This window comes from Bufo bufo, chromosome 4 (assembly GCF_905171765.1).
Source record: "Bufo bufo chromosome 4, aBufBuf1.1, whole genome shotgun sequence".
Lineage (NCBI taxonomy): Eukaryota > Metazoa > Chordata > Amphibia > Anura > Bufonidae > Bufo > Bufo bufo.
In genome coordinates, this window is record NC_053392.1 from 545,988,906 (window position 1) to 546,015,205 (window position 26,300).

Below are 26,300 nucleotides of genomic sequence, written 5' to 3' on the forward strand. Positions count from 1 at the left end.
GGCTCTCACAAGCGGCCCCGAACGGATCCGTACTGCCCCAATGCATTCTGAGTGGACGCGGATCCGCTCAGAATGCATCAGTTTGGCAGCGTTCAGCCTCCGCTCCGCTCAGCAAGCGGACACCTAAACGCAGCTTGCAGCGTTCGGGTGTCCGCCTGGCCGTGCGGAGCCAAACGGATCCGTCCAGACGTACAATGTAAGTCAATGGGGAGGAATCCGTTTGAAGTTGACACAATATGGTGCAATTGCAAACGGATCCGTCCCCCATTGACTTTGAATGCAAAGTCTGGACGGATCCGTCTGACTAACTTTCACACTTAAATTTTTTTTTCTGAAATATAATGCAGACGGATCCGTTCTGAACGGATACCATCGTTTGTATTATAGGAGCGGATCCGTCTGTGCAGATACCAGACGGATCCGCTCCGAACGCAAGTGTGAAAGTAGCCTAACTCAGCTTTCTCAGACTATTCTCATGTCTCTCCACATGTGCCATGCAGGACAGCAGAAAAGCTGGGTGCTGTTACATCATGTAATGTCACTCAGATTTCCTGCAAGGCATAAATGCATTATGCAGATAATAAGAACATGGAAAGGCAGGGGGGAGGGGTTCACCCAACTTTCCCAGAGACTCCTGTCTCTGCACATGTGTCACGCAGGATAGCAAGTAATGTCAGTGTCTCCCAGCTGTCCTGCATGACACGGGGGATGGGGGAAGGGGGGCACTTACTTCCTCAAACTTTTCTCATGTCTCTGCGCATGTGCCATGCTGGACAGCAGGAAAGTTGGGTGGTATTACATCATGTAATGCCCCAGATTCTTTTCAATATATGCTGAACACAAGCCGGGAGCCAGGGTGGGCGGGGCTAGTATACTGGCAACTGGGACGGGTGGGATGGATCCGACCCAGTTTAATCAACCAACCTACCAGTAACTGCACCCCCCCCAAATGCACATTTCTCCAGTCCAACTGTCCAAACAGAACCAGGGCGGCTAGTACACTTGGACAGGTGAGATGGTGCCTGGGATGGATCCGACCCAGTTTAATCAACCAACCTACCAGTAACTGGCCCCCTCACACCCCCCAAATGCACATTTCTCCAGTCCAACTGTCCAAACAGAACCAGAGTGGGCTAGTATACTGGCACTGGGAGGGGTGAGATGGTGCCTGGGATGGATCCGATCCAGTTTAATCAACCAACCTACCAGTAACTGGTTGGTTGATTAAACTGGATCGGGATCCATCCCAGTCTGGTAGGTTGGTTGATTAAACTGGATCGGATCCATCCCAGGCACCATCTCACCCATCCCAGTGCCAGTATACTAGCCCGCCCTGGTTCTGTTTGGACAGTTGGACTGGAGAAATGTGCATTTGGGGGGTGTGAGGGGGCCAGTTACTGGTAGGTTGGTTGATTAAACTGGGTCGGATCCATCCCAGGCACCATCTGACCTGTCCAAGTGTACTAGCCCGCCCTGGTTCTGTTTGGAGTCAGTTGGACTGGAGAAATGTGCATTTGGGGGATTTTTACTTGTACATGTTGCTTTGCCACTTGCATTTGTTTACAATATGGGACGTTAAAGTCAGCAAGTGTCATGTGGGGGGGGGGGGGGGGAGCCCCTTATTGTTTTCCGCCCCAGGGCCCCATTTCACCTAGAACCGGCCCTGAGAATGGGACTCAATGATGCCCAACATCTAGGAAATCCCCATCAATTTGTTTATATCTTTTTGACTTGTCATGGAAGCTAATTAGGTAAAAAAAACCAAAATTGCACTGGTGTTGCCATAGAGATTGCAGGGCTTGATGGCCCATGTCTTAGCCTGCAGACTAGTAAGCCATCTGCAGCCATAGAGGAGAGAAACTCTGTAAGAAAGCATGCTATTTGCAGACTGGAGTGATCACATTAAATATACAATTCTGGCTAAATAAATAAAAACTCATGTAGTGAGATCTCACTGGTGGTCAGCAGGTGAGAAAATGTATAGCCTTTCTCTAAAAAAGGTTAAAGGGATTGTCTCACTTCAGCAAGTGGTATTTATCATGTAGAGAAAGTTAATACCAGGCACTTACTAATGTATTGTGATTGTCCATATTGCCTCCTTTGCTGGCTGGATTCATTTTTCCATCACATTATACATTGTTCTTTCCATGGTTACAGACCACCAAATCCATCAGTGGGGGTCGTGCTTGCACACTATAGGAAAAAGCGTCAGCGTTTCTGGTGGCCGGGACCATTGGAGTGCACATAGGCTAGTTCTTTTTCCTATATTGTGCAAGCACGGCCACCGCTGCTGGATTGCAGGGTGGTCTGTAACCATGGAAACGAGCAGTGTATAATGTGATGGAAAAATGAATCCAGCCAGCAAAGGAAGCAATATGGATAATAACAATACATTAGTAAGTTTCTTGCATTAACTTTCTCTACATAATAAATGCCACTTACTGAAGTGAGACACCCCCTTTAATTAAAATAAGAATTGTACTCTCAAGTACTCTTTACAATGTTACAGATGGTGGGGGAGATTTATCAAAAGTAGTGTAAAGGAAACTGGCTTACCAATCAGATTTCACCTATCATTCTTCAGAACTCCTTTTTAGTAATGAAAAGTGGAATCTGCTTGTTATGGGCTACTAAGCCATTTTTCCTTTATACTAGTTTTGATAAATCTCCTACAGTATGTTAACAGTTAGAGTTGAGCGAATCGAACTGTCCGAAGTGGACTTCGATCCGAATTTCAGAGAAAATTCGATTTTGCCATGAAGCCAAATTTCCTCGTGCTTTGTGGTAATGAATTCATTTTCCCTGAAATGGGGTAAAAAAAAAAAATCATACTCACCTTATCTGTTTGAGTGCGAAAGGCCTGTCATCGCCATCTTGATTAAAGATCCTGCACAAAATCTCATGCATGGTGACATATGACGTCACCACGCCGGCCAATGTAATGATGTCATCATGCGCCTCTCAAGATTTTTGTGCTGGATCTTCAATCAAGATGGAGGCGAGCATCATGCTTGACAAAGGGGGTGGACCACCAAAACATGGCTACATGCTTGCTAGGCATTACCTGTGCTGAACCTCATAAGGATCCATGCACAAAGTACTTTATTGTTAAGTATGGTCCTTGAGAGTCACTTTAAGAGTACAGTCCCCTGAGAGATAGGGTTGTCCTTACTCAGCATCTCCTAGCTGTCAACTTCATCTGGTTATACATGGATATAGAGCATTATAAATTGTAGTTTACAGGGGTGAAGGGGGGGCTCTAATGGACTGCTATAGCTGCCTGTGCAAAAAGGACAAATTGTAATAGTACATTACCCAGTAATACCTAATAATTTGCTTAAATTCTTTTAGTGAAATTTTATCTCATAAACCTGTATTATTTACTCCGAGTACTTAAAATCCTGGCTCCAGGAATTACATTGCAGCTTCCATTAACATTTGATTCAGTCATACTATGGATAATGTTTTTCCCCTCCTCATAGACTTGCAGAGCAGATTCTATATATAGTCTCCTCAATTTGGCCTCCTCTGTTGTGCACCTTGGCAACCCTGTCAATTAGTGCGGAGAAGCTGGGTAGCCTTCAGTGTCTGCAACCAGTGTTGTCAGCTGCTCCATTAATATTTAAAATGCTTTATTTCATCATTGCTAGGATTATAAACAGGAAAATGTATTGCGGAACAGAAGATTATACTCCAACTCATACAATATGTAACGTGTAATTATGTGTCAAATACTCAATCTTCTAGAATACAGGAAAATAATAAAAGAAACAGGAGAAATGGCTGTATGCAACGTAAAGAGCCGCATGATAAAATGATGCAGAAAGGACACCTCTAAGGCCGGGTTCGCATCACCGTTTTGTTTTCCATTCTTCTGATCCGTCAGAAGAACAGGAAAAAAAAATGCCCCTATATTTTGAGGATCCGCTGTGTTAATTTTTCGTTTGTTTTTGTCAGTTCAGTCAGAGATCGTTATTTTAGATGGGAAAAGAAGTCTTGCGTGGTGGACTTTTTCTCTTATCTAAAATAACGGATCTCTGACAGAAACGGATGCAAAATGAGTACAACGGATGCTTAAAATAAAAATTTCCTGTTATTCAGACAGATCAGAAAAATAGTAAAAAAAACAGTGATGTGAACCCGGACTAACAATCTCAAAATGACGTATAAGGAGTATTTTTGTCTAAAATTTAACAGCTGATATGTCATGATTAGGTTATTGGTTATTTTCTCAGGGCCTCCAGATTCCCCTTAACTTCAGCATATTCCCACCTCACCCGAAAGAAAACACACACAGAGCCACGTCGGATTAAATTGGCCTCAGCAGCCATTTTATTAATAATAATAAATACAAAACATAAATAACTGTAAATTAACACTGACGAGGGAGGTCCTAGAAGCCCCAAAATTAGCATCCATGAAAACCAACATGGCAATTCCATCTTGCCTCCAGCCGTAGAACGCCAGCTCGGAGACACCAACTGATGGACGCCTCTCCGAACCAACCAATTGCCCAACTATGAGAGTCCAGACCCACCATTGAGGCCTTCACATTCTCCAGTACCATCCCAAGCCACCAGCTTTAAGGACCTCCTACCGTCACGACTGCCGCGACAAACAAACACAAAATTTGACACAACAATTAATGAACCCCACATCAATGCCAGATTATCCCCTTACTCCTGCTATCCACTATATTCTAGGGAGGGAGGGCAAGAGTTCCCGCTCCTGGACAAATTAAAATGGCGCCGGCCCCCATACGCTCACACCCTTATAAAACCTAAATCCCACCCCCTGCAGCCCCACCTCCTCTAACTGCTCCTTTAACCCTTTGCTGGCCGATCCTTCGCCCCAAAACCCATCATGTTGGCCTCCCCTTACTAAAGTCCCAGTCCGGCCTCACTTGATTAGGTTATTGGTTATTTTCTCAGGGCCTCCATAATCCTCTTAACTTCACTAAGTTCCCACCTCACCCTAAAGAAAACACACACAGAGCCACCAGTCGGATTAAATAACAATAAATTAACACTGACGAGGGAGGTCCTAGAAGCCCCAAAATTATCACCCATGAAAATCAACATGGCAATTCCATCTTGCCTCCAGCCGTAGAACGCCAGCTCGGAGACACCAACTGATGGACACCTCTTCGAAGCAACCAATTGCCAAACTATGAGAGTCCAGCCCCACCATTGAGGCCCTATCTTTCTCCAGTACCATCCCAAACCACCAGCTACGAGGACCTCCCACCGCCAACAATGCGCAGCTTGAACCCTACTACCCACAAGCTTGCGCGTTCCTCCACAACTTTAACACCCTCTCAATACCTCCCTGCAGACCCAGGGACCACAGGTCGATAACCACTGCGTTGAGGTGCACTCCATCAGCTCTCCAAAATCCACCACTACCTGACTCCAACTCGGAATGCCTGACCGCCACAGCCCCGTTCCTGGCCATGAACCTCCCAATTGCCCTGTTTACTTTTATCCTCGCCTTATTAATGCGCTTCACCGATCACGCCTCCCGCCAATTCTTACGAGGCACTATATTCGACCACACTGTTACCAGAGCCAAGAAAAGGGACCATAAATGCAATAAATCAAACTTTATGTCCCTGATCAGCTCCCTACATGGCCGCACTCCCAAGTCATTTCCCCCGACATGTAACACTAAGATGTCGGGGGGGCCGATCTAAATGTGCAAAACGATGCACTCCCCGCAAGACACTACCCCATAACATGCCTCTGGACTCGAGCCACCTTACTACCACGATGTCCCTCTCAAAGACCAATTGGCGCCCGTTTGGCCACACATCCGCCCTCAGAGACCCTCAAAAAATGAACGAGTGCCCTAGAATCTAAACCAGCGCTGCGTGACCCCCTGAAACACAAAAACAAAAGTAGAACCAGATTAAACAACAACACCACTTAACGATTACTATTCCCCTAACCTAACATATGACTTGAAATGGGCCGATTCCCGTTTAGCAATCCCTTTAATTACTTTGTTGCTCATACCTAGCCTAGCTGCTTCAGTTGCTGCACCGATCCTGAAGGAATGACCCATGAAATCCCTTGAATCCATTCCCAAAGCTCGCAAGCACTTCTTAAAAATCACCTGAACTCTACAAGAATGACCCATCTTTATGCCTAAGCAGGGGGCCACCCACAGAACTTCTGCCCCTTTATTCCTGCAAACACCTAACCGGACATAACAAGCACCCAGGAACCACAAATAAACTAACAGTGCAACCTCTACCCTCCATATTTATTTATTTTATGCACTTATATGGCGCTATTACAGACATTAGCATCAGACTGTCCCCAATGGGGCTCACAATCTAAGGATATCTGTTTTAGATATTTGAATCAGTACCACGACCCTGTCATGATAAAGGTCTACATCCTTTCCATACAAAGCACCTGCACACCGAACATTTTTGCACACTAACTAACAATCTAAACGCACCGAAAAACGCCAGTGAAAACGCTAATTGAAATAACTGCACTTTGCTTGCTGACCTGCACACCAAACCCACATGAAAACCAATCCGTAACAGCAGTGCAAATGACACAGGCCTCCTTCTATCCTCTGCCCGCTTCCCCCTTCTCCAACCCCTCGATACTTGCCGAACCAGGAAGGTTTTAGTAACATCCGGTAAACCCCATAATTTAAAACCAAAAGCCAAACCCGCCATACAACTATTAAGCTGCGACACCGACCAACCTTGTTCTCTGGCATTTCCCCAAAATAATAACAATGGGACTTCCCCTTCATCCACCATCACTCCCAATTGCGCCACGCCTTACCATAAGCTGCCCATGTACCCGCACTCAAGGATTCCTGCAAAAGACCCTTTACCATACCTCCAAGAGCTCCCATACCTCCAAGTTTCTGGGGCCAGCTGCCGAAACCGCTCCCTCTGCGAACGAGAAAGTGCATCCGCAATGCTATTAGAAACCCCAGGCACATGAACCTCAACAATCCAAGCATTAAGAGATAAACAACGTAAAAAAACAAATTTTGTAATAACCGAACCACTGAAGGTGATGAAGCAGTCAAACCATTGATCGCTTTCACCACCCCCAGATTGTCGCAATGAAAACAAATCTTCTTATTTCTAAATTTCTCACCCATAGCTCGACTGCCAAGATTATCGGAAAGAGCTCTAGAAGAGACAAATTCCGCACCCAACCCCTTAAAACCCAAGACTCCGGCCATCTCCCTGCACACCACTGCCCGTGACAATACACCCTGAAACCACCACACCCTGCTGCATCCGAAAATAACTTAAAATCAAAACTGTCAACGGCATCCCCCATACCAACGCTCTGCCATTAAATGCCTCAAAAACCCCTCCACACCGCTAAGTCGCCCTTCAATTCCCGACCTAACCTAATAAAAAGATGTGGAGCAACCACCCCCGCTGTGGCAGACGCTAACCTCCGACAAAAAATCTGACCCATCGGGATAATCCGACAAGCAAAATTCAACTTCCCCAACAGGGATTGTAAATCCCTCAATCGTATTTTTGGTGATCTTAACGCTTTCTCCACCACATCCCTCAAATCCCTCACCTTGTACTCTGGCAGCCGGCACTCCATTTTCACTGTATCTATGACTATACCTAAAAAACTCAACTCAGTAGTCTGACCCACCGTCTTCCCTTCCGCTAGCGGCACCCCAAACGACTTAAAAACCGACTGTGATGTTGACAACAATAAGTTTGCCCATCACTGGTCTAGGTAATGTATAATGGAAGAACACCCTGACACATCCACCACCACCCATTCCAGGAAGGAACTAAAATCTTTTAAATATGCGCACGACACCGAGCAGCCCATCGGCAAACACCTATCAACAAAATTCCCTCCATCCCAAAAACAACCCAACAAATGTAAACTATCTGGGTTAACGGGTAAAAGATGAAACGCTGCCTCAATGTCCGTTTTTGCCAATAAGGTCCTCGGACCCAATTTTTGCACCCAAGCCAAAGCCACGTCAAAGGAAGTATAGACCATCGAACAAAGCTCAAGATCTATACCCTCATTGACCAATGCCCCTTTTGGAAACAATAAATGGTAAATGAGCCGAAATTTATTTGGCTCCTTTTTGGGCACTACCCCCAACGGGGAAACCCGTAAGTTACCCAAAGTTGGATCCGAAAAAAAGCCCATCCATCCGTCCCAACGCAACTTCCTTAGCCAATTTATCAGACACCACCTTCGGGTGCTCTAATGCCGAGCGCAGATTTTTTCTAACAGCAACTACCGGCAACGAGGTCGACGGGGTACTGAACCTTCACGTGAAACCTCTCCTTAAGAAGTCCGCAGCTTGCTGATCAGGGTATCTACTTAGATACCGTTCCATCCCTTCCACCCGAACTGGAGTCAGTTCCTTTTGCAGAGGACTCACCCCCTTTTCGTCTGCCACCCTTGAAGCAGCAGCTGGCCCCATGACTTCCTCCGCATGATGAACACTCATGCTTGAATTTGCATTAAGCCCTGAACTTGCAGCTCCCTTCGTTACACAGGAAGCACAAGCCCTTGGCAGATGCCGCTGCAAAACTGGACTGACTCGACCCCCCCTGTTCCCCCCCCCCGAATGGACTGCCCAGGCCTCACTGCCGCCATGACCCTCATCCACAACCCAATGTCCTTGTGGTCCCACCGAATGCTAGGGCATACTGCCTTCCTCTGTCTAAATTGCTCGTCATACCTGAGCCAACCCGAACCCCCATAGACCCTGTAAGCCTCCCCTATCGCATCCAGCGATAGCAGAAAAGCACCCGAACAACATTTCCAGCGACTTTTCCCCAATCACACTTGATAAAATGGCGAATGTCTCCAACCAATTAATGAAAGTGCGCGGGATCAAACAATACTGACGCTTTTCCTCATCCTCCTTTTTACCCTCATCCTCTTACTCCTATCTAAATTAAAATGCTCTAAGGGGAGAAGAGAAAAAATATCCACATATTCCCTTTTCCAAATCCGCTCCCACACCTCCTGCTTCAAATGTGCGCCTAATGGGCCTTCAAAGCAGACGTACACTTCCCCTCTCGCCGCATCGTCCACCCTAGGCCTGTCGTCCTGCCCGCCTGCCTGAGTCTGTACTGATACCGAACCCCCGGCCCTAGGTGCTGAACACCCTGCCGCACCACTGACCCCTGTACCAACACCCATGCCTGTAGCGGAGCTGCACCTGACACCCCTAACCCAGAACCCCAACCCACCAATCCACACAATAATTGCCCCAAACCCCCAATTAATTCCTTTTGCCGCCCCCCAAACCCGCCCGCCCCTGGGCAGTTAACTAATGAAAGTAGTGACCCCAATGCGGTCTCATCTGGCTGCCCGGGCACTGCGAACCCCGCAGCCGATGGTCCTGATTCCTGCCGCTCATTACTGGACCCCACAGATACATTATTTCTGGACGTCGTCACACTGCTGGCTAACGGCATATCAGCCTCCGCCATGCTGGATGCACTCCTCGCTGACCAGGATCCTTCTTCTTCCTCCACGTGGGCGGGACCAACACCAATCTGTCCATCAGAATTTAGAGTCTTGTGCATGCTCCTGGCCTCACTGTGCACAGCCTCGTCTCCCCAGCTGTTACTGCCTCTCCCACACCGAGCAGGCCTCCCAGCCACCCCGGGGGGATCCTGCAATTCCTGCTCCTGCACCCATGCTGCTCGCCGCTGGGGACGGGGGTCTGGCCCCCCTGCCCTGAACTGGGCCCCGCCGACTGGTTGGATTCCTCCCACGATGGGAGGACCTTGAATGTGCCCGCCTGTAGTCTCCCAGTGGCTGTCTTGCGCATGGCTGCGGGCTAGCGATCCCAGCCGCCTCCCTATGCAACAGGGCTGCTACCTGCTCCTGTAGCCACCCCGGACCACCGGCCTCCGCTGCCGCCAGCAGTAGTCTCAACACCTCCTCCACTGCCTGGGACATCCTCAAGAGATGGTAAGCCTGCAGTTCCCGCTCCTGGTCAAATTAAAATGGCGCCGGCCCCCCTACGCTCGCACCCTTATAAAACCTAAATCCCCCCGCAGCCCCACCCCCTCTAACTTCTCCTTTAACCCTTTGCTGGCCGGACCTTCGCCCCAAAACCTATCATGTAGGCCTCCCCTTACTAAAGTCCCAGTCCGGCCTCACTTTTTATAATGTTTCACTGCATGATGTAAGAGGCCAATTTCGAGGAAAGCGAGGAAAGCTGGTTAACAACCACTGCTGCAGCCAATTCTACGCCCATAGGAATTATCATTAGGTTTTAGCATTTCACCATCATTTCATCATCCTGAACAATTTAGTAATGGATTTGTCACTGAATAACTTTCTTTGGGTAGAAAGCTGGTCAGTGCCATGAACCTCTTGAAGTCCTTCTCCTTACATAGTAAATACGTAGCATACGGCAGTGCATACCTAAAGTCATAGGGGAGCTTTATCAAGACTGGCATTTTCTAAACCAGTCTCTATCTCCTGTGTGCTGGAGTGAGATGTGTCTGATTTATTAAGAGGCACATGTCTCCTAAAGCATTAGGCATATCTCTCGCTCTGTGTGTCATAAACTCAAATCTATGCCAACTATGGGCTGGTGTAGGCTTGAACTGTAACCCAATCCAGTTTCTAGTCTAAATTATAGTAAATCCAGTGCGCCACTCCAGAAACTGTCTCTTCCTGCTAAGCCCCGCTACCTGGAGACTTTTGGAAACAACTGTCTCCAGCTGTCACCTTGTCCATGTTCTCTTGCAGCAAGGTCTGGTTTCTGGGTGAACAGGGAGTGTGGGCAGGCCCTCAGAGACCTGGACTAGTGACGGTGAGGTCAGGGTGCATGGGCAGCAGCTCTGCCCAGCGTACAAACATTCTGGTGTGAGCTGCCTCTTCTCAGTATAAAGACTGGCATTTGCAGAGTACTGATGACGGTGAATTCCTCTGGCTCCCCCTACTGTTCCCTTGTGGTATTGAGCTTTACTTTGACTGTGGACCGCTGGATCTGGTAGTGTGACTACATTTTATGGTTTCTAACAATTTGGTCTTGTATTGCTCTCCTGGTTTTTGAGTTCTGGTGTGTCTGGCTTCCTCGTTTGCTTTTGGCGTCCTCGCAGTTTCGTTGACTGACTCGTTTTTTACCCTGGTACTGTACGACTACTGTTATTGTGTTTGTTTTTTCTCTGTCTGTGAGTCGCTCCCTCACTTACTTAATAAAGGGAATGTCAACCAGTTGTGTGGTCACTGCGTAGGGTGACCATGTAAGTAGGCAGTGATAGTCGGTCTGGGAAGTTTTAGGGCTACACCATTCCTCTGTGTGCATGTTACTGAGTCGTCATACCCTGACACTGACACAGACTGCACTGCCACACTAAAAATAGTCAATTGTGTTGCAGCCACAAACTATATAAGTCACATATGTGTTAGGTACAGAAATTTTCGGTGACTTATAGACCTGAGGTTGTCCACTCACTAGAGTATGAAGGAAATCAATGTGCCCTGACTGCCAATGTACTGTATTTTATAAAGGCCCCCATACACATTAGCGTATTGTCAGCCAAACTAGCCAAGAACGGTGGGTTCAGCCATAAGTATAATGTGTATGGGGAGCTCCCGACTCTCCCCTGACAGTTGATGTTCGGGGAAAGAAGGGTAGGTGACGGAATTTATTCTGTGGGAAGATAAGTCGGCCACTGACAGCGCATACACGCTTCTTCAAAATTAAATTTACTTAATTGTGTTTGGGGTAGTTGGTAATCTCTCGGCCGACAGCTATTGAATCTGTTTGATCAGTTCAAGATTAGGAAGGCTTGTATTTTTCAATTGTTTTCCTGTCTCTTCTTCCTTGTCTTTTTACAGTACAAAACCCAGTACAAAACCCAAACATGTTTTTAAGTGAATGTCCATCAGCATGTTGTTTTTGGGTCCAACATACTGTGCTTCTAAATTGTATAATATAGCTTTATAGCTAGCTGGAACTCTGTTTTTCCCTTAGAGAGCTCCAAATACCCCATTTCCTTTCACATAGTTAAAGAATAAATGATACAATCTGTCTGCTAGCAGCAACCACTAGGGGAGCTAAGAAGCTTGCTGCATACTGATTTATTAATTAGTTCAATTTGTATGCAGTATGTGTATAAGCTCCTGTAGTGCTGTCTGCAGGCAACTAGAAATTTAGCTCTGTCTATGCTGGGTTCTTGCAACTTTGTATCAGAAAAATAAAGGATCGACGACTATAAAAAAAAATATATATTAAGAAATGAATTTGAGCAAAATGTTGAACTTATTAAATTAAGCATAAGATGGTATTCAAGGGCAGACACTATTTTTAAGAAAATGCCCAAAATGAACAGAAGACAGAAGTAGATTAAAATCTTTTTTTTTCATTCTTTGCTCAGAATAAGGCCTCATGCACACGACCGTTTTTTTTTAAGGTCCGCAAAAACGGGGTCCGTAGGTCCGTGATCTGTGACCGTTTTTTTGTCTGTGGGTCTTCCTTGATTTTTGGAGCTGCGATGTCTGTGACCGGCCGGGCGCTCCTCCTACTGGTAAGTGAAAGGTCTGTGCGGCGCATTGCTTATAGCACAGACCTGTCACTTACCAGTAGGAGGAGCGCCCGGCCGGACACAGACATCGCAGCTCGCAGGTAAGTATAATGCTTCTAAAAATTGCTAAGTAACCATGGCAACCAGGACTGCAGAAGCGTCCTGGTTGCCATGGTTACCGATCGGAGCCCCAGCGATTAAACTGGGACTCTGATCGGAACTCTCCGCTGCCACCAATGATAGGGGGGGAGATTTTAATTAGGAGGGGGAGGGAGGGGGGGCCCACTGGCCACCAATGAATCTACATTACTACAGGGGAGGGAGGGGGGACCCACTGGCCACCAATGAATCTACAGTACTACAGGGGAGGGAGGGGGGCCGCACTGGCCACCAATGAATCTACAGTACTACAGGGGAGGGAGGGGGGGCCCACTGGCCACCAATGAATCTACAGTACTACAGGGGAGGGAGGGGGGGCCCACTGGCCACAAAAGAATCTACAGTAATACAGGGGAGGAAGGGGGGGCCCAATGGCCACCAATGAATTTAAAACTGGAGAGGGAGGGTGGTGCCCCCTCCTGCCTGGCAGCACATGATCTCTTACAGGGGGCTATGATACGCACAATTAACCCCTCAGGTGCAGCACCTAAGGGGTTAATTGTGCGGATCACAGCCCCCTGTAAGAGATCCGGTGCTGCCAGGCAGCAGGGGGCAGTCATGTACACAGTTCAAAGTATATTCTAACTAGAAGCGTCCCCATCACTATGGGAACGCCTCTGTGTTAGAATATACTGTCGGATCTGAGTTTTCACGAAGTGAAAACTCAGCTCTGAAAAAGCTTTTATGCAGACGGATCTGCGGATCCGTCTGTGTGAAAGTAGCCTACGGCAACGGACCACGGACGTGGATGCCAATCTTGTGTGCATCCGTGTTTTTTCACGGATCCATTGACTTGAATGGGTCCGTGAACCGTTGTCCGTCAAAAAAATAGGACAGGTCATATTTTTTTGACGGACAAGAAACACGGATCACGGATGCGGCTGCAAAATGGTGCATTTTCCGATTTTTCCACTGACCCATTGAAAGTCAATGGGTCCGCGAAAAAAAACGGAAAACGGCACAACGGCCACGGATGCACACAATGGTCGTGTGCATGAGGCCTTAAGTGAATGTTTATCCAAGCCTCACACATCTCACCTAATCTTTAAAAAAAATATTTGTAGGGTGGCTACTGTAATAACTGTTATCTAATGTTGTCTTTTTTTCTGTTTTTATTCATTTTTTTCTGTTTTTCATTATTTATTTTTTTAACAGGAAAATACCTCCAGATGGAAAATTGGTTCTAACCCTTACAACGGATGCATGTGAAGGCAAGGAAAACTTTGTACGATACCTTGAACATGTCCAGGCTGTAATAACTGTAAACTCCACAAGGCGTGGTGACCTGAACATCAACATGACATCACCAATGGGAACCAAGTCCATCTTGCTGAGTCGTCGTCCTAGGGATGATGATTCCAAAGTGGGGTTTGATAAATGGCCCTTCATGACCACACACACATGGGGAGAGGACCCAAGAGGTACTTGGGTTCTTGAGATTGGGTTTGTTGGGAGCATGCCACAGAAAGGTGTTCTTAAAGAATGGACCCTGATGCTGCATGGAACTCAAAGTGCTCCCTACATAGACCAAATAGTTAGAGATTACCAGTCAAAATTAGCTATGTCAAAGAAAGAAGAGCTTGAAGAGGAACTGGATGAGGCCGTGGAGAGAAGCCTGAAAAGTCTATTAAACAAAAGCAAAAACTAATGCCGTCTTGCATGTCTGTGTTCTGTTTTCCTTTCCTGATTTTTCTCTTTCTGACTCTTAAATCTCTGTATAGGACACACTGGCTTCACAGTATCATATATTTTAAATATTTATAGCCATTTATTCCTTTATTTGGAATCAAATAATTAATCTAATAATTGTTTCTTGAATAAAAATAGAAAATTGCATTAGAAAATATAGGTAAAATAAAATATACCCCCAACTATGAGATAATTGTGTAGAAATGTTAAAAAGAATACCTTAAATATTTTCTGGATAGTGAGAAAAATACTCTGTAGTTTAACCCTTATCTGCACCATGACATACAGTTACGTTGTGGTGCAGTGTAAGAAATATAGGCTCACGCACTGATGCAGATTCCACTCATTTAATCCAGCAAATGCTACAATCAATAACCTTCACTTCATCTGTGGAGTAAGGCAGAGGGAAGGGGCTCCCTCTGCTATTTAGGGAAGTTCCCAGGCCTGTCATGGCTAACTGCCTGAAAAGCTATGCCTGAGGCATGGCTTCTCAGGCAGAGTATTAAAATATAATACTATTGCGGTCCATGGTACAAGCGATCAAAAGATCACATGTTCAAGTCTCCTGAGGGGACTAATAATTACAGTGATAATACAAATTTAAATTAACCTGTTTTTTGCATAAAAAAAATAAACGAAGCAAACATAACAGGTATCACTGCATTTGAAAATTTCTGAACTATTGAAATATAAAAAAAAAATTCCTATGCAGTGTACACCATAATGGAAAAAAATTTAAATGCTGGTTTCACCAATTTTTAATCACATTGTCCCCCCCAAAAAAATAATAATAAAAAGTGATTAAAAAGTCATGTACCTCAAAATGGTAGTATTAAAAATGAGTTTGCCCCACAAAAATAAACAAGCCCTCCTACAACTCTCTAGGCAGAAATATATATAAAAAAAAGTTATGGCTGCCAGAAAATGGCGATACAAAGAAAATTTTTATTTTTTCAAAGTAGTAAAACATAAAAATAAACTATATAAATTTAGTATTGCTGAACTGCTGATCCGCAGAACAAGGTTGTCATATCATTAGTGCCCAGTGAACGAAGTTAAAGCAAAACCCCCCAAAACTCTGCAAATGCGCAATTCTTTTTAGCGATCACTGCAAGGTAAATGCTCCTCGTGATCTCCCCATGCACATGCCTGCTTGGTTTCAGAGAAGTGTGTATGTGTTTTTAATTGTGGAGAGGGGTCAACCACTGCCCGACAGTGGCTTATCTGCTTTGGGAAAAAAAGATTGGACATGTTGAATCTCAACATGTCTAATCCTTTATTCCACTGACACAGGCTAAAAAATTATCCAATCTTTTCTAAAAATCGTGGGTTTGATTGATCTTGGTCCAATATCTATGGCCACTAGTGTTGTTCGAGCACCAAAGTGCTCGTGTGCTCGAGTAGAACACTTTGCGATGCTCGGGTGTTCTACCGAGCACCCGAGCACAATGGAAGTCAATGGCAGAACCCCAGGCACCCCGTGCTCTGAAGACGGGAGAGTGTCTGGACTCTAGTTCAGCTTAGGAGTCCCTGCTCTGACTCCATATATAGGTATGTCCATATATGGAGTCAGTGCTTGGGGACCCCCCGGTGTATTTAAATCTAATTTAGCCTGTATTTCAGAAAAGCTTCTGTATTAGAGGCAAGGAACTTAACCACTCAGCTATAGTAGCTGCATTGTGATTGGCTATGCAGCTATATAGTGCAGTGGTTAAAGTTCTCAGCTGGGATGCAGAAGCTGTGAGTTCAAATCCTGTCACAAACTTTTTTTTAACTTAATTTATATATATATATATATATATATATGTTTTTAGCCATAATATATTTACACATATTATTATATATTTAGAATATATAATATATTAATATATGTAAATATATTATGGCTAAAACATTAGTAGTAGTTTCCCACATATTATGCATTCATATATATCCGAAGTATGATTTAATATATACCTCTATTTCTAAAAAAAGTTTGTGAAGGGATTTGAACTCATAGCTTCTGCATCATAGCCCAGAACTTTAACCACTACACTGTATAGCTGCACAGCAAGTCGCAAAAAAAAAAAATATATATATATATGAGACTTCTACTGTATAAATCTCAGTAGAAGTACAGTACAGTAGTCTCATATTTATTTATTTTTTAAAGTAACTGGCTATGCAGCTCTTACAGCTGAGTGGTTAAGTGCCTTGCCTCTAATGCAGAAGGTTGTGAATTAAAATCCTGGCAGAAACTTTTCTGAAATACAGTCTAAATTAGATTTAAATACACTGACTCGAGCATCGCGCTCGAGCACACTCGGTGTTTGGCCGAACTCCGTGATGTGCTGAGCATAGCGATGCTCGAACCGAACTGGTGTTCGGCCGAGCATGCTCGCTCAACACTAATGGCCACCTTAAGAGCCATACTCAGTTTCCTACTATACTGTCCCTTTTATCTGTTTCCTCCCATCACTTTCAGTGTATAAGACCAGGGCAACGGAGAGACTTTGGACGCAAGACACATCTCACGGCTAAAAATGACAGCGTTGCGATAAGACTGTACTAGATAACATAATGAAAATAAATGCAATTGCATTGGGACTTACAAGTTGCTGCAAATGCAACCTGACTGTCACAGGAAATCGGATTCCTTGCGACCGTTAGGTCGCGATCGCAGCAATGAGTCGCAATGCTACCCTATTCACTTTCATTATATTGCAATGTCAATATGTGTGTGTGGCAGTCAAAGTCACTGTGCAGTCCCAGTCTTAATATAGCATCACTGCAGCTTGCAAAATATCTGCGCAACTTAAATCGTAATTTTCTAAAAATATTTATTAATTTAAATTCTTTAATATTTTATTATAAATTCTCCAAGAGGAACTCATTTTGCTGTAATGTCCAAGACTACTGCCAAATGTGCAATAAAATATCAGATAATGTAAGTACCACTGGTTTTATAAGTGTGGCGAAACAAAATTGAGATATTAAAGCACAATATATATTTTTTTCATTTTTGTATTGAATCATTATTAAATAACTTCTACTGTTTTCATACAATTAACACCGCATTGACTATTGTCTGAGCAAGTAATATAAATACACTGGCTTAAATTGATGTTTCGTGGTACACCTAGTGCAGGAGCTGAAGGGACATGACTTGGTGCTCTTTGTGTCATGCACCGCCCCCTCTGGTCCTGCACTAAGAATAACACAAGGCGTCTGATTTTCTGAAGTTTTATTTTAATGTAGGGTATTGCTATATTTCCTACTGGAAATTACGTCACATATCTTTAATGTAAAACATAATAAGTGATGCCATATTCAGGTGCCACTTTCTCAAAGTAAAAAAAAAAGGTACTAAACTTGGAGAGATCACAATAAACTAAAAATATGTATATGAATATTTGCATAAGAGGGTGACACACAGAAATTCACAAAAACCGTGCAGCGAGCAATACGTGTGCATGTAAATGGACTGAATTTAAAATCATTAAATTTTTTAAAACCATCACTCTCTGTATTAAAATATTTATCCTTCATTCCACCTCTGTGAAATTTTTTAATTATCATGTACATTCATTTGCATTCTTGTAATCATGCAGTTCTATGTTGGAAAACATTAAATGATATATAGCAGCAATTTTTAAATATGTTTCTTTATATTTGTTAGTTAAAAGTTTTGGGAAAAAAATGTCTGATCAAATCACAAAATAATTTATTTGTGATACATATTTATTGAGAAAGAATACAATCAAAAGTACATATTTTAAGCTAAAATTCCTAACTTATTTTTATAAATTAGCTGTCAAGATTTAGTGCATTATATTTATTTTTACAGCACTTTAGATCTCTTTTACATGAGTGTATCTGAGACCCATGCATCTTGTAACTTCTTTTCTCCCGCAACTATGATAAAAAAGGGAAATAAGCACCACCACCACCTCTTCCCCCTGACTACAAAGCCCTTAAGTGGCATGACTTTGCAATAACTTGTATGGCGTGGTATGGATTATGTTCCAAATATTCTAACATGTATTTATAAATGTAAAATCAACAATGAAATATTGAGATGTAGTATTCAGGTTTTTCGTGGTCACTGCAAACACCAAGTAGCAAGATCATTTGAAATTATTTAGCAGAATAAAATTTTCAGATATGGCCTAAACTATAATGAATTTGAATAAGGATATATCTTAATGAATACGAACAAGTGAATTTCGACAAGTCTGTTTTCCATATGATGTTATTCATGCATTGAGAACTTACTTTTCTTCTGTTTTATCCTAGTTTTTCATGTTTTACTCTAACACCCATAATGCAGACTCTTTTAATGTGATTTTTGTTCTTTCTGAAGAGCATTTTCCTAATCTGTTCCTTTCAGTGGAAAAATTACATTTTGATTCAATTGATATTTGTCTGTGTTTATTGTACGTTATCTTACAAAACTCACAACTTATACACTTAAGCGCAAACTTAGACACTTAAAGTGGTATTCCCTTCACAGACAATGGGGGCAAATCACTAGGGTATGCCCCCATTGTCTGATATGTGTGGGTCCTACCTCTGGGCCCCACACCTACCCCGAGAACAGAGAGGGAAGAGTTGTGGCTGGAGGACCGCAGTTTACCACCACCAAGCACTCACCCTGTACAAGTGAATGGGAGCGCACCACACTTGTGTGGCCACGGCTCCCATTCATTTCTATGGGGCCAATGGAAATAGTCGAGCCAGCGCTCGGATATTTTCGGTGACCCCATAGAAATGAATGGAGGGCAGCTGTGCATGCGCAGTGCGCCCTCCGCAACTTTCGGGCCTCAGTTCTCAATGTAGGTGCGGGTCCCAGCAGTGGGATTCGCACCTAACAGACAAGGGGGGCATATCCTAGCGATATGCCCCCATTGTCTGTGATGGGAATAACCATTTAAACACAAAAACATTTTTTTTGAAAGTAATAGAGGGCACACTGTGGAGCAAGAAGACATTGGACAACTCTTCTCAGTAGAGTGCTTAGATAAACCACTTAAATCTTCCTCACTATAGTTCTGTGTGCCACTAGTGATGAGTGGCAGGGGTCATATTCGAATTTGTGATATTTTGCAAATATTTTGTAGAATATTTGTCATATATTCGCAAATTCGTATATTCATTATATTCTACATTCTATTTTTTTTACGCGAAATGCGACAAAGTAATGATCGCATAATATGCGAATATTACGCGCTCGATACAGGTGTGGGTAAAAAAGGAATATATAGCACTAAAGAATATAGTGCTATATATTCGTTTTACGAATATTCGTCATCTAAGCACATGATTCCTCCCTGCTTCTTGCTTGTGAGCCAATGAGTCATTGGCCCACAAGCAACTTAAGCAGGGAGGAATCATGACTTCAGATGGAAACAAATGATGAATATTCTAAAAAAACTAATATATAGCACTATATTCAATATTAGTGCTATAGATCATCAGCATCTGACTGGCGGGGGTCCGACACCTGGGACCCCCACCGATCAGCTGTTTGAGAAGGCAGTGGCGCCCCTAGAGCGCCGCGGCCTTCTCACTGTTTACCGCTAGCCCAGTGATGTCACAACTAGTATCAACTGGTCTGGGCGTGGCTAAGCTCCGTTCACTTGATTGGAGCTTATCCCCGCCCAGGCCAGTTGATACTAGTCGTGATGTCACTGGGCCAGCGGTAAACAGTGAGAAGACCACGGTGCTCCTGGAGTGTGGCTGCCTTCTCAAACACCTGATCGGCGGGGGTCCCGGGTGTCGGACCCCCGCCGGTTAGATGCTGATGATCTATCCAGAGGATAGATCATCAGTTTAAACAAACTGTAGAACCCCTTTAACCGCGGACACATGGACAAGTGCATTTGGCCAGGGACACTACATTTCCCCGACGGCACACTGGGTGAACGTTGTGGAGGCCGGGAGTGAGTCGTACCCTGGGATGGCACAGGTGCTACCAACGCCAAGGATTGCGGGCCCTAATTCCATCAGGGTTTCCACCACCACCTACGTTAGTGGCTCCAACCCCCACTTCTCCTCCTCTGCCTCCTACTCCACTTCCACCTCAGAATTATTCTCTTGCAGCACCAGTCAGCCATCAGTCGGTAGCTGTAAGCAGTGTAGCACTGCAGTGGGGAAGCGTCAACAGGCCGTGCTTAAGCTGATCTGCCTAGGTGACAAACAGCACACCACCGCAGAGCTGTGGCAAGGAATAAGAGACCAGACTGAGCTTTGGCTCTCGCCACTCAACCTAGAACCAGGCATGGTTGTGTCTGATAATGGCCGTAACTTGGTGGTGGCTTTGGAGCTCGGCAAGCTCACACACATCACATGCCCACGTCTTCAGCGGTTTCTCAAAACCTACCCCAATTTGCCTGAGCTACTGGTGAAGGTGCGCCGCGTGTGTTCCCATTTCCGCAAGTCATCAACAGCTTCCACCGATCTGGCAACGCTGATGCAGTGCTTACAATTGCCAGCTCGCCGACTGTTTTGCAACGTGAACTCGACGTTTCACATGTTGGCCAGGCTTTGTGAGCAGCAGAGGCCAGTAGTGGAATACCAGCTGCAACATGGTCGTCGCCTTTCCAGTCAGCTTTTGCCATTCCCAATCGAGGAGTGGGCATGGATGTCTGACTTCTGTGAGGTTTTAAGAAACTTTGAGGAATCAACACAAATGGTGAGCGGCGATAACACTATTATCAGCGTCACCATCCCACTTCTGTGTCTACTCAAACGCTCGCTGCTCACAATTAAGGCCGAAGCTTTGCATGTGGAAGAGGTGGAAATTGGAGGATGAGGAGGAGGAGGAGAAGGAGGAGCAGGAGATGTTGCCTCCGCTACAGAGGTTCCTTGTAATTTTTGGAAGCCCTTTCACTTAGTGCATAGGCTTTATGCGTGTAGGAGTCCCACTAAATGAACAAATGTGAACTGGGCCCTCCATTATGTGATATACAGGTTGTATCGGAGTGCCTCTTCCTTGTAATTTTGGGCAGCACTTGCACTTTATATACAAGTAAATATACAGGAAAGAATGTTTCCTAACAATTTATCCTCTAAAATCAATTTTATCCTCAGTTTTGTGCGCATTATTGTCAGTCTGTAAAAGTGGTGTACTACTCGGACAACATCATTCCCAGCAGCAACCTGGGAGTCCAAGATGCATCGAGACATCCTCCCCATGCTGTTACAGAACCATTTAGGTGGTGTTTCAATTACTGACCTCTTCGTATGAACCAGACACCCTCCCCTCTTCAGAGCAGGGAGTGCCTGCTTTAATGCTCGGGTTCACCCATTGACTTCCATTGTGCTCGGGTGCTCAGTAGAGCATCCGAGCATCCCGAGGTGTTCGGCCCCAGCACCCGAACACCCGAGCACTTTGGTGCTCGATCAACACTAATATAGACCTATATATCTATCTGTATATCTATCCCTCCATTATATACTGTTATTACATAGGGGAGGAGAAATCACCCGACAGGTTAGCTTTAAGATACTGCTGTCCACTTAGAAGGTCTTGGATTGAGACTTGTCAAGAACATTTAACAGTACCATATGAAGCTGTCCACCGAAAGTATGCCCAAAATGCATTCAAGTGCATGCCCTAGAAAGTTGCAAAAATCTACAATTGACATCATTAAAAGAGTACACCATGGCTTACAAGTTTCTTACTGCATCCAGACTTAGTTGATAGTGCTTTTCCGGAAAAGACTGTAGTATCCCAATATACCATCTAAGGTTATGTTCACATCTTCAGCAGGTAAATCCAGTAGTCTGTTCCAACAAAGGTGCTTTACACTGCCTATCTAAATATAGTGCCGTCAGTCTACTGAACTATGTGCCACTTGTGCAGGGGGTGGGGGATTAGGGACCCACTTTGCTCAGGGGCCTAACAGGGATTCTCCTGTGTCCCTGTGGGCCAGTCCGAACCTGTATGAGAGGAATACTCATGAAATTTGAAACTTCTAGCAGGAATAATAAAGGTATCATAGAGTCATAAGAATAGATGCTCCAGAATTGTTAGTATATGAGGAATGCTAGTAGTTGCTAAGACAGACATGTCAGGAGAGGTGACAGGTCCTCTTTAAGATGAACAGACTAATTCAGTTATAGAGCTTGCGGAAAACTTTCCTACTGTAAATGAGTTTCATCATTTTCTTACAACTTCTTAATGATAAGCATGGAATTTGGTAGATCAGAGGAAAATGTGATAAAAAAAAAAGCTACACGGGGCCACATAACAACTCTAGATGCTGTGATCAGAAGAATGATTGAATGTACCGACATATAATAATTATGTAGTTTAAAGAACAGAGACTTCAAACAGCATAGACTAGTAGAAGAATGTCTATCAAATACTGTATAGAAGCAATGCAAGCACAGATTCTTCTCCCTGTTACTTCTACAAGATACTTGTGATCAAAACAAAATTATGATACTACACCATATATTGTAATGTGCAGGTCTCCCCTGTGACACTAAAACATCTCTGTTCAAAGCATGGACTCCACAAGACTTCTAAAGGTGTTATGTGCTATCTGGCACCAGAACGTAAGCAGACGATCCTTGTTCAGATTGAGATTTTTGAAATTTGGAGCCAAGTTAACACTTTGAACTCTTCAGGTCACATTCTTCAAACCATTCCTGAACAATTTTTTCAGTGATGAAGTCGCCATCTTCCATTTCTCCATGGTCCAGTTCTGATGCTCACATGCCCATTGTAGGCACTTTGGATGATGTACACAGGTCATCATGTGCACTATGACAGGTCTATGGCTACACAGGGTCATACATGACAATTTTCTATACACTATGGGGGAGATTTATCACGACCTGACCTTTCTGCGCTTTGATATCCCTTGTGCCACCAGAGGATGCGACTAATTTATGACGAGGTGCATAAATTTAGTGCATCCACCTGCAGACCGTGCACCTAAGCAGAAATCTACGACAATCTAGAGCTGCCATACATTTCTGGCTTCAATGAAGATAAATTTGTCAGGGTGACTGGCCAAGCCCCCTTCCTGCCCTTGACATGCCTCCTTTAGGGAAAGTGACAAGGGCAGCATAAAATCCAAGAGATGTGAATTTTATTTTTAAAAGGCATGTTAAAAAGTCGTAAACACATAATTTGCTACTTTTTAACGCCACTTTTCAGGCGCAAACATTTAGTGGTTACTACCCACTGCATACTGTAAACATCCCGCAAGACCTACTGTACACTTGCCCATTTTTCCGGCTCCCAGCACATTAACTTCAAGAAATGACTGTTCAATTGATGCCTCATATATCTCACCTCTTGACGAATGCCATTGTCATGAGAATTCAAAGTTACTCCGTTCAACTGTTAGTAGTTTGATTGTCATAGCGGATCCACGTATGTGAAATTGGCGACTGCTGTTATGTGACTTCTACAAACTGAATTTAAAAAAAATTGGTAAAACTTTTAATGTAATTTGATAACAATACAGGATAGGATGGTTTAAGTCAGGGCTTCTCAAAAAATTTCTATTAAGAGCCTCACAAGCTAGAACATGGTAAAGTTCAGGCTTCACCATCTGTCAAGTATCATTAATCAAATATCTCAATATTTCGTTAATTCATCTCCTGGACTCAGTATTACATTGAAACAAGTCTAAAATGAGTCAATTATTTTACTCATGCAGACATTTTTTCAGCCGAAGACCTGTGCAGAAAATAATCAGTCAGCAGCTCCTCATTAACACCTTTTGGGACCATTTTGAGTATTTACACCCCACCCAGATAAAAAAAAACAGCGGATTAAATGAGCAGGTGTGCTTCTCAACTATAAGAGGAAGGAATGCATGCAATAAAAATCTCTGCACATTTGTAAATGATGCTTCAAAAGCCAAGTCTTTATTTCGAAGCAAATTAGCCAGGTGTAGCAAGCTGAAATCACAGAGCAATGACTATCACAGACACGATTATGTAGAGAGATTGGAATTTTCACCAACTGTACGCAAATAAGAAATATTCTAACATACAGGGGAATCGCTTCCACTTGCTTCTTGTTAACAACTATTTTTCTTTCCAGGACCTAAAGAGATTATATGTCAAAAACATCATTTATCTCCATTGTTAAAGTAAAATAGTCAGTAAATATGTCCTACAACTAAAAATCAATATATTATTTTCTAAGACACAATATAAATTTAATTTAATATATACTATTTTTTCCTTGTCTTTTCGATCATGGTTTCCATGATCATTGCAGTTTCTTCGTAACTCTTTGTTTTATCATCTGTAATCCTCTCAATTGATTCTACAACTTCAACCTTTTCATAGCTCATAGAGCTTGGAAACTCTCTCCCTGTGAAAGGTGTTAGATGCTTGTCTTCATTATCATCATTTCGAAATCTGCTCAATCTCTTAACTGTGTCTGAATTTGAATTTTCAGAACTTCCTGAACTTTCAGAATTTCTTGATTTTTGTGGTATATCATCTGGTCTACTAACATCTGGTGGCTTTTTGGCATCATCTTTAGCCTCTGGTTGTTTATCATTTTCCTTCTTTCCTTCTTCATCTTCATCTTTAGGTGTATCATCAATTTCTGGTTCTTCTTCTTTTTTCCCTTCAGAACTAGCATCATCTTCTTCACTCTCTGATGGCTCAGAAGGCTCAGAAGGCTCTGGTAATTCAGGAATTGGTAGTACTATATCATCACCTGGCATGATATCATACATAACTCTAACAGTTACCCTACCTCCAGCATGAGGAGTGATGGAACAGAAGCATGGGTCTATGTAACTTGATTCACCTGTTACAAGAACATAACGACCCTTGGTGAAGAAATCTGGAGAAGGCTCTGGCTTCTTGTACCCTCTTATTCTATCTCGTACTATATTACATAGCTTATTAAATGCTTTACTTATCTGTGCTCCATCTGGTACATCCTCTGGAGAAAAGTCATGTTCTAACATTTCAAAGTCTTTCTCAGATAAACCACTCTCAGTAGTATTAAACTTTGTTTCTGGTTGTCTCTTTTCTGACCCCTCTTGTTTTCTCTCTACAACTTTGTCCTCATTATTAACATCACTTTTATCCATTGGTAGTTCTTTTTTTCTCAAAGTCTTCCTTGGGATACCCTTTTGCCTTGGTTTGGCTGTTGCAATGTCTTGTATAGCTAGAGTAATATCTGAAAAAAGCAATATGTACAATTTTCACTTGTTATGTAGATATTATTATTTTGTGTATATAGAGTGCACATTATTATTCCCTGCTCCATTGGGGTTCACAATCTAGTATTACCATTTCAGAAACATGCATAATTACATAGGAATCCAGTTTTTGTTACCAAAATGCTCTTTTTCTGAGTGTTTCGCTCAATCATTTTAGACGTTTATAATAAATATACAATATTATGTACTATGTATATGGATTAATTATTACTGGGATCCTCCTAACTTGTACCTGTGATTCTTAATCAAAATGTCTACGCTTGAATATTCATGAGAGGTTCTGTTCCTTTTCCAATTCAACCCCTCAGCAGATTCAGTTAGACCAGATCTAGAGTCCTCTAGATCCTTTGTAGCTTGTGAGCCACTTCAAAACATATGTAAAGGATAGTGCTATGCCACAATAAATAGTAGAAATGAAAAGCCTATTGAAGATAAAACTCAGAAGCATTTATTCTAGTTTTATCTACCATTGACCCAGGTACCAAACTCTAGTGATCTTACAACATTCCTGGTGCCACAAGTGCACAATATTATCTGTTGTTGCCAACAGCTGGAGCGCTAGAAGTGGTAGAGCTACATGATGCATTACCTTTGCCTCTTGTAGGTGATATCTGAGAGGTTTTAAAACTTTGCATGAAAAGTGTGATTGGGGTCCCAACTATTGCAGAGTTCAGTCTAGAAGAAGAGAAGACAGCTATAAGCATTATATCACCAGTAGTTAAAAATGG

At 43.5% G+C, this 26,300-nt stretch overlaps 2 protein-coding genes across 2 annotated transcripts in view; one reads left to right on the plus strand and one right to left on the minus strand.

Annotated features, from left to right (window-relative positions):
• PCSK2 (proprotein convertase subtilisin/kexin type 2) overlaps window positions 1–14,339 on the plus strand; it is a 293,015-nt gene extending 278,676 nt beyond the window's left edge. The window contains 1 exon segment of the mRNA XM_040430178.1: window positions 13,847–14,339. Coding sequence (XP_040286112.1) covers window positions 13,847–14,339 — 493 coding nt within the window.
• A 10,222-nt stretch (window positions 14,340–24,561) lies between these two features.
• The window catches only part of BFSP1 (beaded filament structural protein 1), a 36,016-nt gene continuing 34,277 nt past the window's right edge, over window positions 24,562–26,300 (minus strand). Inside the window, exons 7-9 of the mRNA XM_040427529.1 lie at window positions 26,162–26,247; window positions 24,795–25,529; window positions 24,562–24,728 (exon numbers count right to left, since the gene is read on the minus strand). Coding sequence (XP_040283463.1) covers window positions 24,562–24,728; window positions 24,795–25,529; window positions 26,162–26,247 — 988 coding nt within the window. The remainder of the gene's footprint in view (window positions 24,729–24,794; window positions 25,530–26,161; window positions 26,248–26,300) is intronic.